We start from the raw sequence: 15,901 nt of genomic DNA, 5'->3' as shown, positions 1-15,901 counted from the left end.
AACAACTCAAACTCTTTATCATTGTGATCTATCCTTGAGAAGGACAAGTTAAATGGCTTGAACTTCCTTGACTGATTTTGTAACTTGAGGTTTGTCTTCAAATAAGAACGAAAATTATATGTCATTGAAGAACCTATTCCTTATGAACCAACAGCTAATGCCTCTAGAGCTGACAAGGATGCTTGCAAGAAGCATCTTGATGACATGTTAAACATAAGATGTCTAATACTTGCCACTATGAATCTTGAGCTTCAAAAGCAACATGAGGATATGGTTGCCTATGATATGATCTAGCACCTCAAAGAATTATATGAGGGGAAAGCACGTTAAGAGAGGTACGAGACCTCTAAAGTTCTTTTTTGATGCAAAATGGTAGAGGAGACTTGTGTGGAAACATACATTCTCAAGATGATAGGCTAAATTGAAAGCCTTGAAAAACTTGGATTCCCTCTAGGTGAGGAATTGGCCACCGATGTTATCATGTAATCGTTGCCGGATAGCTTTAGCGGATTTATCATTAATTTCAATATGAATGAAATCTATAAGACTTTGCCACAGTTACTCAACATGTTGAGAATTGCTGAAAGTAACATGAAAAAGACTATACCCAAGCCCATTCTGATGGTTTGCAAGGACAAGGGCAAAAGAAAGCTTAATGCTAAGGCAAAGCCTAAGGACAATGGTAAGACCAAACCCAACAAAGGAAAGACTGCATTAAAACCTAAAGGAGGAATTTCTAAGGATGGAAAATGTTTCCATTACGGTGTAAGACCAAACCCAACAAAAGAAAGATCGCATTGAAACTTAAAGGAGGAATTTCTAAGGAAGGAAAATGTTTCCATTACGGTAAGACTGGACATTAGAAAAGGAACTACCCTATCTATCTTGAAGATGTCAAGAAGGCAAAGGAGAATAGAGCGTCCACTTCAGGTATTTATGTTATTAATATTAATTTATCAACGTATACTTCTTGGCTATTAGATATTGGTTGTGGTTCTCATATATGTACCTCTGTACAGAGACTACAAAGGAATAGGAATCTGGCTAAAGATTTGGACCTACGAGTTAGAAATAGAGCAAGAGCTGTTGCATTAACTGTAGGAACATGCATTTTATCCTTGCCCAGTGGACTTGATTTATGTTTGGAGGATTGTTATTTTGTGCCCAGATTGACTACAAATATTCAATTTCTTGTTTAGACAAAATTGGTTTTGAGATAATTACTAAGAATAGTTGTTGTTCATTTTATCTCGATAATGTTTTCTATGGTTGACACAATTAGTAAATGGCCTCTACATTTTAGATCAAGATATGCTCATTTATAACATAAATACTAAAAGATTAAAAATAAATGACTCTAATCAAATTTATCTTTGGCATTGTCAATTGGGTCATATAAGTGAGAAGCGGGTATCAAAGCTCCATAAAGATGGATCTTTGGATTCTTTTGTTTTCGAACAATTTGATATATGTGAGTTTTGCTTGTTGGGTAAAATGACTAAAGCCCCTTTTAATAGTAAAAGTGAGCGTGCTAATGATTTGTTGGGCTTAATACATAGTGATGTATGTGTTGGATCTGGTGCCCTAAGTGTAGTATTTTTGTCAATGTATACTTGTAATTTTTTCGAACAGATTCTTTAATAAAAAATAATTTTAGTCATTCATTTAATTTTCCACTTTTTTAGCCCCTTAAACTTACATTTTTTTGTCAAATCACCCTAAAATGGGTGAAAAAGTTAACATTTTTTAACTTTCCCATGTGACATACATGTCAATTGCCACATGGATGACACGTCAAAAGTTAATTAATTTTTAAAATTTTAAAAATTCAAAAAAAATCAAAAACTTATTTTAAAAATTAAAAACTATTAAAATTATTTAAAAAGTATAAAAATATTTTTAAATATTTTTAAATTTTCGAAAAATTAATTAAATGTTAACATGTCATCTACGTGGCAATCCACATGTATGCCATGCCAACAAAGTTAACAGACATTAGCTTTTCCATTTATTTTGGGGTGATTTGACAAACACAAAGTTTAAGGGCTAAAAAAGGCGAAAATATAAATAGAGGGCTAAAATGATTTTTTTGTAAAGTTAGAGGGACAAAAAAGTTATTATGCTAAAATTTTAAGACATAACTTTAACAAAATTAAAATTAGATTGAAAAATAATTTAATTGAGAAATTAAATAAATAAATACTATTTGAGTAAATAGAAAAAGTAATTATTGGATTTGTTAATTACCTATGTTGGTTAAAAGTTTAGATATCACATATAATTGTACTAGTACACAAAATAGACCCCAGAGCCCATCCCAAGTGAAAGGGGTGACAAACCTTGGTGCTTATTAGGGTGTGTCATCGCCCCTAGTGTTTCCTAAATAAAAAATATTTTTAATTAAAATATTATTGTTTAATCACTCTTTATTCAAGTAAAACTCTTGTAATTTTTTTCCTATAAATAAGAACTATGAGATAAGCCAAAGACACATTAGTTATTCATATTTTAAACGTCATTATTCTATCAAAAAATGGTGGAAATTTATTTATAGAATAAATTTTATTTTCTAAAAAGCTTAAATTTTTTGATTTCCCATAGAGAAAATTAATTTTCCACTAAAAATTAAATGAAATTCTCGTTTTGTATGGTCGGTTCTTGAAGTTAGAGTCCACACTCTAAGAAAGGCGAGGTTCAAATACAGTGGAGAAGATTGTTTGGTAGAAAGCCAAGAAACGACCTAAACCACCTCACTCAAGAACTAACTCGATCTAGGGTTTATTACTATAAATACCATAAAACTTGATTTTTAGAAAAAAAAATTAAACTTTTTTTTGTACTTCAAGCACTATTTTTAAAATAAAATTTTCTAACATAGACAACATTATTTTGAAAGGTTAAGTGCTTAAATTAATTATGAAATAATAGAAATGAGATATTAATTACGATGATGTTGTTAGAAAGTTGATAAGTAGATATTATGTTGTTGTGGACTTTATTAAGACCATATTAATAAAATACAATATTGGGAAATGAAATGATTTGAGATGATGCTATAAATAAATTGTTAATAAAATTTGATATATAAGACTGGAAGTGATTATTGACAATATTTTCAATGAACACCGATTTTGATGATATATATATTTATATATATAAATATTGATAATGATAATGTATAAATGATTAATATTATGCAATTGTCCTTGTGAACTTGGTAGAATGATTAAGACACAATTGATATATCATTGAGAATTAGTTTACTCACATAGAATTGGAGATTATCGTATGGAATTGGGGATTAGGATTTTTATGCCTTATAGCATAGCACTTGAGTGCATATTGATAGGCCCTTATTATGTATTTGTTTGGGTGTATTGGTGGTACACACTATTGGTGTAAATTTGATTGGTGTATTGTTGGGTAATTCTGTGTATCTGACTCACATTCAACTAACATTTAGTAAAGATTAAGAAATGAAATCATAATAGTATTTAATTGAATAATTATGATATGAAAAAAAAATGAAGATAGAGGTTAAAATATAATTCTAATGTACATAATAAAAAAGAAAGCTAAAGATTAATAACTATAACTAAAATTTGAATGAATGAAATAATGAATGAATCATGCTTAACTGTCAATAACCTTTTCAATATATTTAATAAATATCATAATGCTAAGTTCTTAAGTAATTATATTTGTTTTATTCTTCTTATGATGTTTATGTTTAAAATTGAGATCATTATATTCTAAACATGTATTTCTAACCTCACAATTGGCAAAAGTAAGTTAAATAAATTCTTTGAGTACTTACTAAAGAAATTTTTGCTTAATACATTATTGTTTCTTGCACATATATTGAAAAGAGAGTTCGAGAAAATCAAGTTCATATTTTAGGATAACATCACCATTGCAAGGCTTGAAAAGTATGAAACTATATTATATGTACTATTTTAACTTATTAATTGGTATGTATTTAGGAGTTTAAGTTATTTAAATTATGTTATATATATTTTGGTTTCATGATACTTAAAAAGCTTTGAAAGTATGATTTGGTATTAAGATGGGTTTGTTATGTGTGATGGTTGAATGAATGTATTGGTATTGAAGCATTAGTATGAATCATGAGTTTTAAGCATATCTTGCTATTTATTTTAGTATGTTGTGTAATAGGATTGCATATATGGTAATCTCTTCATGAATGAGATGGTTTTGACGTCTTCAAGTATTTGCATTATTATGTCATTAGTTGGTCAAGTTTTAGTGTAGTTTGAGGCTTAAATTTTGGTTCCTTGCACTTAGGTCTTGAGACATTCTAGTAATTAAAATTTAACTTCAAGGAGTCTAAAGTTTTAAGACATAAATCTCATGCCTCGAGACATGCAATTCAATAGCTAAATTTCAACATCAACAAAATAAGTCTCAAAACATAATCCCATTGTGTCGAGACATCCAATTAGAGACATGAGACATAGACCATTGCTTTTATAAATACAGGTGAGAGTAATGATACATAAAAGGAACATCATGAGGTGCAATAGTTAACCTTCTTGTTCCAAAAATCAAGGTTCATGCATGTGATAGATCATTACTATTTATAATATGTATAAAAAATCATAACATGTGAAAGAGTGTGTTGGACTTAAATAAAATTGTAAATTAAAAATAAATTGCAATGACCAAAAACTAAATAGGTTATAACTTGAAAATATTGTAAACAAAAAAAATTGACATCTATTAAAATAAGAAATAATATTTGATCAGTATACGAGTTTTATGCATTGCCAATAGTAAATAATAATATAATATATCATAATTGAGTAAAAAAAGTGGCGGAGGATTTATAAATAAATACTAATAATTTTATGATTTAATATATCATTTGGTAACTAAGTTTAACACTTTTTCTAGTGTGATACATGTGTTGTTTTTGGTTCAATCGATATTTGTATTTGAAAAAGTTATATATTTTAGTATCCAAAATAATATTGTTAATTTTTAGTGTTTAATTTAGGTTTTAGAATTGGTTTGATAAAAGTTAATTGCTAATATTGTTAGATTTGAATTTTTCATGATTTTATTAATAGAATAAATTTAGTGTTAATTGCAAATTTGTTTAATTTTACGTTTAATTTACGTTTATGGCTTAATTTAGTGTTATGAAAGTTAATTGTTAATATTATTAGCTAATTATAAATTTTCATCAAATCATCTATAAAACTCGGATTAAACGCTAAAAGTTAAACATTATTACATTTAAGTATCAAAATGTATAACTTTTGTCAAATAAATGTACCGTGTTAAACTTGAAAACACACCTACCATATTAAAAAAAATATCAAACTCAAGTACCAAATTATTTATTAAATCTAACTTTATTTAAATATAGGTAAATATTAATTACAATTATTATATTTTTCTCATATTTTGAATTTAAACTTCTACGGTTTAAAATAAATATTAAATATTAAAATATTAAAATTTATATTAAATTACATTAAATAAAGTTATTAATATTTATTTATATATCATTCACTAACAATCAATAAAATATTTACCCATGATCTTAATACCTTAAGGAATTATTATCCTTAAAATACTCTATTATTAATACGATTGTATTATATTAAATTTCATGTATTTTTTTGAATATTATATTAATATTAATATTTTACTTTATTATAAATTTAAAATTAATATAATAAAATGCATTTTCAGAAAAAATAAAATGCAAAATTTAATATATATATATATATATATATATATATATATATAAACTTTTAACTCTTTTTCTATTTTTCATAAAAAAACTCCATTTCTATTTTAAAATTTGAAAATAAAAAATTCATTATTATATATTATTTTTAATTTATTATTAAAAATTCTTTTAATAAATTTAATTTTTGCTAAAACATTTAATTTTATTAGTTTATTTTTTTAGAAGAGTTTAAAATATAACGAATAGCAATGACCTTTATTTTATTATTATTAACGACTTAACGTTCGTATATTGAAATTGAAATTCTTACACATCCCCTAATTAGACCAAAACTGAATTCACCTTCCTTTCTCCGTCTCCCAAAACTAAACTAAACCAAACCCTAACCAATCCATCATTATTTCTTTCTAATTCTTTCCGATGATTTATTTCGAGGTTTATTTTCAGATCTGATCGACCTCAGGTTAGTTCCTTCTTTCTTTTCTGTTTAATGTTTTTAATTTATTTTATTTTTCTCTTGAATTTGCCGAATTGATTGATGTAATGCAATTGTTTGAATTATTTTGTTGTTATCTTCGGTTCAGATGATGTCTCCTTTCCCTTTTTCTTTATTTGTTTGGTTATGACATCAATATTCTTTTTGTGATTAATACATTTTATTATTTTCTTTTTCAGAAATAATTGAAAAGAAAGAAAAACCTGAATGTGTAAATGTAATACAATCTAAAGAACTATTTCTTTTCTTATCTTTCCTTTCTCTTTGATTTTTTTTAAATAAAATTTTAGAGAAACAAGGCAAATATACGTCCGGAACATTTGAGATGATAAGAGAGGTGGGTGATTTTCCGTCGCTTTATCGGCAAGCGGGAATTTTATTATTTGGAAGACTTTGCTTTTTGAGTTTCTTATTTCTCCTTTTAATAGTTGCTTGATCCTTCTTAAAATAAATTCTGTACAAATATTACTCTTCTTTATTCATTAATTTATGTACAAATGTTTCACTCTATTAATTCTTTGCAAAAAATTTAACAATGTCGGTGTATGTTGTTATTATATTTTTTAGAGGTTTGGCTATAATTTTCAAATATTGTTGAAGTGATCAAGAGATGATAAACAAAACATGGTTTTGAGGAAAGATTAAGTTTGTGGGTGTTTTGAGGCGAATGAAGCTGCCATTTGAGGGCTGAATACGCTTGGAAGGCTACATTCGAGGAAGCCATCCTGGATTAGAGATTTTAATCATGCCTTTTAGAGCATTGTTATGTTGAATGAGAGATCAATCCAGAGCCTTTGATGATTTTGGCAATTGTGCTTCTAGTTATAGGTTTTTGAATTAACCGAGTGGTTTTATAAATATATCTTTTCATTTGAGATGGGTACTGCAATTGACTTCTGTTTGATATCTTGAGTGTTAGAAATTTGAACTATGATTGTCTGCTAATCTGGCTATAAGGTTTCTTCTATTCTTATTTTGAGCTTGTTGCAGTTTAATTAATATAGAAATGATTCATTACTTCTATGATCACATTCTTTCCTACCAGTCCCTTAGTAATCAATTAACTTGGCTTAAGCCAGTCATAAGTGGCCTTGTTTGTGTCGCTGATGTTGTGTGCATCTGCAGATTGGATTCATTTTGAGGAATGGATGATGATAGTGCAGATGGATAAAATGTCTTCTCCTTCATCCAGGGAGCGCGCACAGCGTCTTTATGAGAAGGTTTCTTTTTTCTTTCCAAAATGAGGTTCCCTTTGACTTTCTGATCTCAGAAGTTAATATTTTATACTTTTCAGAATATAGAGCTGGAAAATAACCGTCGGAGATCAGCTCAGGCACGAGTATCTTCAGACCCCAATGCCTGGCAGCAGATGCGCGAGAACTATGAGGCAATAATTCTTGAGGACCATGCCTTTTCTGAGCAGCACAGTATTGAATATGCATTGTGGCAGTTACATTACAAGCGGATTGAAGAGCTAAGAGCACATTATAGTGCTGTCCTAGCTTCTGCAGGATCAAATACACCTCAAGGTGTGAAAGTTTCTCAACGACCTGACCGGCTTACAAAAATAAGATTGCAGTTTAAGACATTCCTTTCTGAGGCAACAGGATTTTATCATGATCTGATTTTGAAAATCAGAGCAAAGTATGGACTTCCATTTGGGTACTTTTCTGATGATTTAGAAAGGCAAACTGTTATGGAAAAAAATGGGAAGAAATCTGCTGACATAAAAAAGGGTTTGGTATCTTGTCACCGTTGTTTGATATACTTGGGAGACCTAGCACGGTACAAAGGATTATATGGAGATGGAGACTCTAAATCACGCGAGTTTGTTGCAGCTTCAAGTTACTATTTGCATGCTGCATCAATTTGGCCATCAAGTGGGAATCCACATCATCAGGTTCGCCCCTTCCCTCCTCCTCTCTCCCTGTTAATAGTGTATCAGTAATCTCTTTTGCTCTTGCTGTGAGTTTCTACTGTTCAACAATATTCTGACTCTTTATGCTGGTAATTATCTCCTTATTTCAGCTAGCTATTTTGGCATCCTATTCAGGAGATGAGCTTTTGGCTGTTTATCGATATTTTCGGAGTTTGGCTGTGGATAACCCCTTTTTAACTGCAAGGGACAACTTGATTGTAGCATTTGAAAAGGTTAAGTGCAAATTTTAGTTCTTATTCTGACATTTGAGTCTGTTTATTCTCTTATTTCAGTTATCAATGTCTTTACCACGTGGTCATCTAGATATATTATTGTTAATAGGTTATAGCTAACTAGGACATCAAGTAGCTTGCTTCCTGTCATAGTTTGATGTGTGTGTTATCTTCCTATGTGTACTTGGTGGTTCTGAATGTAGATAATTGCAAAACTTAAACCATCTTCAGTGATTTTCTGCGAAATTGTTGATTCTTATTATAACAGATGGCTACTATTCGGTCTAATGGGAAGAAATTTGTGATCCATCCTTTCTAGGTTTAGTAGTTAATTACTTAACTTGTGAAGATAGAAATGGGGTATCGTGGACTGCTCATACAGAATATTTTCAAATCTTTTAACAGAAGAAATCATGTTATGTCTTGTCTTACATAAGCTATATGAATAGTCTTGCCAAAGCTAAAGTATGACATAATGTCAAAACTATTACCTTTTTTTTTTCATTTGGAGTTTCTGGAGGACTTTTAACTGTTTGGTCAAAGACATTCTTAGTTCTTTGAGCTTGCAGCCAATTTTTGACATGGTAATCCAGCTTTTGGAATGTGCTACTTTTAGCTCATAAGAGTGTGATTAATCATTTATATTACTGTTACCAACTTGAAAACTGGGTTTGGTGGGTTTATTATTTATATGCTAGTGCTAGAACATGTATATGACTATGGTTGTATTGAATGGATGCATTTTTGTTTGCAGAATCGCCTTAACTTTTCACAACTTCCTGGTGATGTCAAGACTCCGTTGGTCAAGGAGCATGGTCTGCGGTTATCAGGAAAAGGTAGGGTGAAAGTTGGAGCAAAACTTGCATCCAAAGATTCCAATATGGAATTAAGCACTGCTAAGGAGAAAGTATCCCATGTCCAGGATACTTTTAAGTTATTTTCCATTCGATTTGTGCGTCTAAATGGTATTCTTTTTACACGCACAAGGTATGTTTTCTCAAACTTATTATCTTTTGTTATTGACCAAGTTTTCTAGGGATGTGTCCTTACTGGAACTTCCTTTGTGCAGCCTGGAGACTTTTGCAGATGTTCTTACTCTAGTGTCTCGTGATTTATGTGAGCTTCTCTCTTCTGGGCCAGAAGAGGAACTGAATTTTGGCACTGATGCTGCTGAGAATTCACTTCTCTTTGTTAGGCTGGTTTCCATTCTCATATTTACAGTTCACAATCTAAAGAGGGAGAATGAAGGTCAAACGTATGCTGAGATTCTACAGCGTGCTGCTCTACTTCAAAATGCATTCACTTCCGTTTTTGAGTTGATGGGACATGTAGTAGAGAGATGTTCTCAACTCCAGGATGTTTCTTCCAGCTACACCATACCTGCTATTCTGGTTTTTGTTGAATGGCTAGCTTGCTGCCCGGATGTTGCAGTGGCAAGCTCTGCTGTGGATGAGAAACAGTCAATTACTAGATCACATTTCTGGAAACATTGCATATCATTTCTGAATAAGATCTTGTCAATTAGACCGATGTGCATTGATGATGATGAAGATGAGACCTGCTTTTTCAATATGAGCAGGTATGAAGGAGAAACTGAAAACCGTCTTGCCTTGTGGGAGGACTTTGAGTTGAGAGGGTTCTTGCCTCTTGTTCCAGCACACACCATTTTGGACTTCTCAAGAAAGCATTCCTTTGTAAGCGATGGCAGTAAGGAAAAGAAAGCCCGTATAAGAAGAATTTTAGCAGCAGGGAAGGCTCTAGCTAATGTCATTAGGGTTGATCAGAAAACTGTTTGTTTTGATTCGAAAGCAAAGAAGTTTCTTATTGGTGTTGAACCTTCCAAAGATGTCACATTCAGCTCTTCTACCCCACTCGTAACAAACGGTATAGAGCATGAAACCCCTTTTGAGAAGACAGTTAATGTTGGAAATGTGCTGCCAATTACCCAACCTATAACGGTTGAGGAAGAGGATGATGATGATGAAGTGATTGTTTTCCAGCCAGTTGTGAGTGAGAAGAGAACTGAGGTGATTAGTCCAAAATGGCCCCACCCCAAGTCTTTGAAGCTTAACCAAAGTAGTTCTGCTGGTGATCTCAAATTTTATGGCAGTACCGTGTCTGCTCCTCTTGATAGTCTTAACCAGCATAATATTTTTGGTGCTAGTCCAATGCCTGTGTCTGCTGGAAGCATTCTCCCTCAGTATCTGCAGCCTGTTCAGATGGATGCATCTGGGTGGTCGGTAGAAGAAACTATGTCTCTGGTTGATGGCTTGAATGGTTTGACGATGTTGGAGGATGGGCATTTGAAAAAACTGGATATGCAAGAGAATGTGGGCCTTTGTCCTGCTACTCGTTCTATTGCTATCCAACAACCCATCAGTTCTGGTGGTATGTACTACTGTCAAACAAAAGTGCCAGAACCTGTGGTGCCATCCAGAATTGATGCCGTTGTGTCTTCTAGAGTTACTGGTGATGCCTTGTCTGTTAAAACCACCTCAGCTTTACAAATTGGAATGCGGAAGAACCCAATTAGCCGTCCAGTTAGGCATCTTGGTCCCCCACCAGGTTTTAGCCCTGTTCCTTTAAAGCCACCAAGTGAATCTGTTCCTGCTTCAGATTTGGAGAACACGCTGATGGATGATTATAGATGGTTGGATGGATATCAGTTATCATCGTCTCATGCAGATACCCTGTATGTCAATAAAAGCAGCAATGATGTGACTGGAACAGTAAGCTTTCCTTTCCCTGGGAAACAGGTTCCAATGGTGCAGTTTCAAATGGAAAAGCAGAAAGGATGGCAGGACTATGATACTCTTGAGCATTTAAAAATTCAACATGAACAGAAGTTACAGCAACAACAAATCATGAATGGAAACCAGCAGTTCACCTCCCTGCCTGAGCAGTATAAAGGACCATCAGTCTGGACAAGTCGTTATTTTGTGTGAGATTGAGCTGGTAACTTCACTTTTTTTCTCATTTTCTGCTTGATTTTGTTATTGATTACAATTGTTGCAAAAGTTTTTTTGACAACTTTTTCAACTACATTTATTTATTTTTCTTGAGGTTCTTGAGAATGATTTCCATGAATGTATTGCATCTCATCCATTTGCTGCCAAATTCAAGACCAAGTTTGAAGTCAGTGTTGAGTTGTTGGATCATGGGTGGCCTTTGGCTTCTAGCAGGCACTTGCTGCTAAACAAGTGAGTATGCTCTCTATTATTTTTCTTTGGTCATTTTGTAGTTGCCCTCTCTTTTGTATGTTTGTTCCTATGCACTGATTTTTTAGATCAATTCTGGATTGCTCTCTCTATTTCCTTGTCTGTTCAACTTTTTTGTGCATATGCACTTAGTGAGAGGTTTTATCCTTGGAGCATTTTCTAACAAGTCATCACTAATGCTTATAAGCCTTGTCTATGTTCTTTTCCCAAAAAATAAAAAGGCCTTTCTGCATAGGAAGTCCGATCGTGCGGTTTATATGCTGGGTTACAGGTGTCTTAGAGATGTTTAATCATGCATGCATGCTTTCCTGTTTATCTCAACAGAAGTGGCTCTGACAGTTAATTTTGCAGCTTCCACCAGATCTGTGGTGGAAGATCGAGGAAACCATCTTTAAGATGCGAAACTTGTAAGGAGTAAATGCCTTCAGTGGTTACTTGGGATAAAGATAGAACATGTTAATAACAGATCATCTGTTGGTTTTGGGGGCTATATATATTGAGGAGTTGGTCGAAAAAACTTGTCCTACTGTCCTATTAATTTTCGGTGGCCTGCCTAAACTGCTGTTAGAATCTGCACTTGGCAGTCATATATATATATATATATATATGATCGACTAGTTCTCTTCAGATAAGCTTCATAACTCAGTCGAGACATCTACTAGGTATGATCTACGTATCAGCCGTTGGACGGTGGGGATTGGGATTACAGTGGTGCTTTTGATTAAGCCAGACATGTGGGTGGGTATTGAGCGATGTGTAGGTCAAAGACTTATTATTATGTCTAGAATGAGTGGTTTGGAAGACAGAAAAGAGTGTGCTTTGTTAAAGTTGGGTTTCACTCAAACTTGTCATGTAATGAAATAATAAATCTATGAATAAATTTGTTTCTCAGTATAAAAGCAGATGCTTGTGGGTACTCATTAATCGATCATTTGAAGTAACGGGTATAGGAATCGGATGTGTTGCATCAGGTTTGTATTGTTTGTTTCATGGCATTTAGCTATTTTACTATTGTATTGGTCTTTTGCGATTAACAGGTGAGCAACCTTTGACTCTTGATAACATTGTGGAACTTTGGGGTATAATTATATTTACAATCTGTCTGCCTTAGAATAAATTAATGTTTTATTAAGAGTACAAATCAAAAAATTTATGGACTTATTTAACTAAACTTGGAATGTTGATGGTTTTCTTAGTGGTTTAGTCTTACAGCTGGATGGCATTTAGTGTTCAGAAGTCGGGTCACTTGTCCAAATCATATATATCTAAAGCAATCACGTTTTATTTTTTTGAATTTATTTTTAGTTTTAATTATGCATTATTTTTTTAAATAAAATCATATTATTGTCAACATATTTTTAAAATAAAAGATCGTTTTTACATGATAATACCTAATTATTATTATTATTATTATGATGATGATGTTTAATGTCGCACTAAAATTATCAACATTCAATTATATTATGATTTAATGCAAAACTAAAATAATAATAAAATCAATTATCCATTAATTATTATATTTAAGGCCTTCCTATTTATTAATTTTATTTAACAATTTAATATAAAATTGAACATTCAATTATTATAGTTTTTGTTATATTAATTTAAATAAATTATATTTTACTTATTTTTAAAAGAATATTTGAAAAAATGATACTCTTTACGAATTTTTTCTGAAAATGTATTTTATTATTTATTAACTATTTAAAAGCTGTCAAAAGCATTATTATTCTAATATTAAAAAATTTAAAACTAAATTTGAAAAAACAGTTTTTGACAATTGTGTTTTTAGTGACATATTTCAACAAAATATATTTTATTTAAATTATAAATTTGATTATTTAAAATGCTGATTAAGTCTTAATTAGTATGAGTATTGTTGTTAATATAGGATGACGTGAGTTTGAGTATCTTTGAAACACATTATCCTCTTATTTATAGATTAGGGAGGGACAAGAGGTAGTTTTAGGTATTGTGCCAAAAGAACAAATATGATTAAAAAAATAATAAAATTGTTCAAAAATAATAATAATGTAACTTTTAAATTTAAGAATATGTTAATTTTAATAATCATAATATAATAATTAAATAATTTAAAAAATATTGGAAAAAATATTTAAATTTGTTATATTCTACTTTGAAATCTTTCTTATTTAAAATTTAAAATTGGTTAATGTTTAATATTTTAAGTTTACTTCCAAAAAGAAAAGAAAAATAAGTTTAAATTAATGTTAAAACCAAAATAAAAAGTTAAAAATATTTTTCTGAATAAAATTAACATATAACTTAATATTTTATCTTATTTTAAAAATGCATTTTAAGATATTTAAAAAAATTAAACACGGTTGTAATTATAATTATGTATTCAATTTTAAAAATATATAATATATTTAATTTGAATATTTATATTAAACTGTTAAAAATATATAAAATATAATTTATTTAAATTAATATACACAAAAAAATGATAATTGAATGTTCATTTTCGAAACGTAATTTAATATGTTCTTTTGTTAAACATAATATAATTAATTTAAATTAATATACACAAGAAAACTATGATATTTGAATGTTCAATTTTATATTAAATTGTTACAAAAATAAATATAATATAATTTATTTAAATTAATATGTTCATTAAAACCAAAAATAAAATAAATATAATATATAGGAAGGCTTAAATATAATAATTAATGGATAATTGGTTTTTATTATATACTTTTTAGTTTTAAGGCATTAAATCATAATATAATTGAATATTTAATATAAAATATTACCATATGTTTATTAAAATTTTAAAATAATTCACAACATAAAAATTTCACAACATCAAATAATTAGAGGATATGATATGATGATTTCATGTATTGGTATTTCTTTTCTTTCTTTTATTTTAACAAATTTTTATTCTAATTTAAACTCATTACGATAATTATAATAAATATAAAATTTACTTATAATGAATTTGAAAATATACGAACATTTATTTTTATTGAAATACTGTTAAAGCTTATAACTAATATAAAAATTTACCTGTTTTAAATTTTTAATAATTAATAATAGTAAAGAAATATATTATCTAAAATATTTTTAAAATTGTATACAAATGATTATTTATACAATTTTAAAATATTTAAACAATACTTATACAATGATAAAAATTTAATACTATACGATATATAATATTTTTACAGTATTAAAATATAATATTTAAATAATATACAATACTTTATATTGTTTTTAGAATGCATTATTTTATAATATTTGTGAAAATGAATATTTAAAAAATTAATTTAATATATTATATTTAACACATGCCACGAATTCCTGCATCGCACTAAAATGAAAACTAATTTGAAAAAACAGAAATATTTTAGATTTAGATTCATAATCTAGATATTTCTAAATTGACTTGATTTTAGATTGGTTGTGTTTGCTTTACTGAAAACTTCTAAAAATATTTCTAGAAAATGGTGTTTGGATAATTTTACGTAAAATATTTTTCGTTGTTTGACAAATCTTTTAAAATTATTTCCTAAAAGTTGTTATTAGTAAAACTAACATGACATAAATATATTTGACACAAAATATTATAGAACAATTTCTTTCCAACATTCGAAATTTATTTTATCATAAAATAATATTTTATAATAACTAATATCATATATAAACTTAATAATAAATAATGCTTAATTAAAACTTAATCTAAATTAAATGTATTACATATATTAGAGTCCATATTAACATATTAGAGTTGCAAGAGATAAATGAAGCTAAGCATTATTTGAACAAATACTCATTTATATAATTAAAATATTATATGTCATAAGGCACTATACTCTTTGTAAATTTAGAGTTTAGTCCTTATATTTTTATTTTGGGAATTTACTCCTACTTTTTAGAAATTAAAATTTAGGTCCAACTGTTAAGACTATTAAAAATATATTGTAAGTTCAGGTTCATTACAACATCATTTTTAATTACATGGCTATCAAGTGAGTATTCTTTTCATTTAAAATGTCATGTCAAAAAATTGACAAAAAAATTAATAGTGTTAACAATTGGACTTGAAATCTCAAATTTGAAAAACAGATAGACTAAATTTTGAAAATAAAAGTATAGGGACTAAATTCTAAATTTTGAAGAGTACATAAACTTATGGCATATTTTAACCTTTATACTTTAAAATATTTATTATTAATAATATTTATAATTATAATATATATTTATTATTAAAATATTAATATAAATATTTTCAATAATATATGAAGAATATTATTTAAAATTTAAACTTATTATTTTAAAATTTCTTAT

General features: G+C 29.1%; 1 protein-coding gene across 5 annotated transcripts; it reads left to right on the top strand.

The window, feature by feature from the left end:
- Positions 1-5,978: 5,978 nt before the first annotated feature.
- Positions 5,979-12,486, top strand: LOC108457482 (nonsense-mediated mRNA decay factor SMG7). 5 transcript variants are annotated; one of them, XR_001867104.2, is made up of 8 exons: positions 5,979-6,185; positions 7,344-7,438; positions 7,513-8,118; positions 8,247-8,369; positions 9,124-9,356; positions 9,439-11,324; positions 11,433-11,569; positions 11,939-12,486. XR_001867104.2 is itself a non-coding variant. In XM_017756575.2 (7 exons), the coding sequence occupies exons 2-6, from the start codon at positions 7,367-7,369 to the stop codon at positions 11,312-11,314; spliced, it is 2,910 nt and encodes a 969-aa protein (XP_017612064.1). In that variant the 5' UTR covers positions 5,979-6,185; positions 7,344-7,366; the 3' UTR covers positions 11,315-11,324; positions 11,433-12,486. The 5 variants fall into 5 exon arrangements, 1 of the variants encoding a protein (XP_017612064.1); XR_001867107.2 differs by having other exon boundaries at positions 11,912-12,486; XR_008285740.1 differs by having other exon boundaries at positions 11,859-12,486.
- The last annotated feature ends 3,415 nt before the right edge of the window (positions 12,487-15,901 follow it).

Source organism: Gossypium arboreum, chromosome 7 (assembly GCF_025698485.1).
Source record: "Gossypium arboreum isolate Shixiya-1 chromosome 7, ASM2569848v2, whole genome shotgun sequence".
In the NCBI taxonomy this organism is placed as follows: domain Eukaryota; kingdom Viridiplantae; phylum Streptophyta; class Magnoliopsida; order Malvales; family Malvaceae; genus Gossypium; species Gossypium arboreum.
Note: the sequence above shows the minus strand (reverse complement) of the source record. Positions and strands in the feature narration are given on the sequence as shown.

Coding starts and splice junctions, on each gene's coding strand:
- LOC108457482 (XM_017756575.2), top strand. CDS start 7,367: ATGATGATAGTGCAGATGGATAAAATGTCTTCTCCTTCATCCAGGGAG. Junction 8,119..8,246: donor GTGGGAATCCACATCATCAG/GTTCGCCCCTTC, acceptor TCCTTATTTCAG/CTAGCTATTTTGGCATCCTA. Junction 8,370..9,123: donor TGATTGTAGCATTTGAAAAG/GTTAAGTGCAAA, acceptor TTTTGTTTGCAG/AATCGCCTTAACTTTTCACA.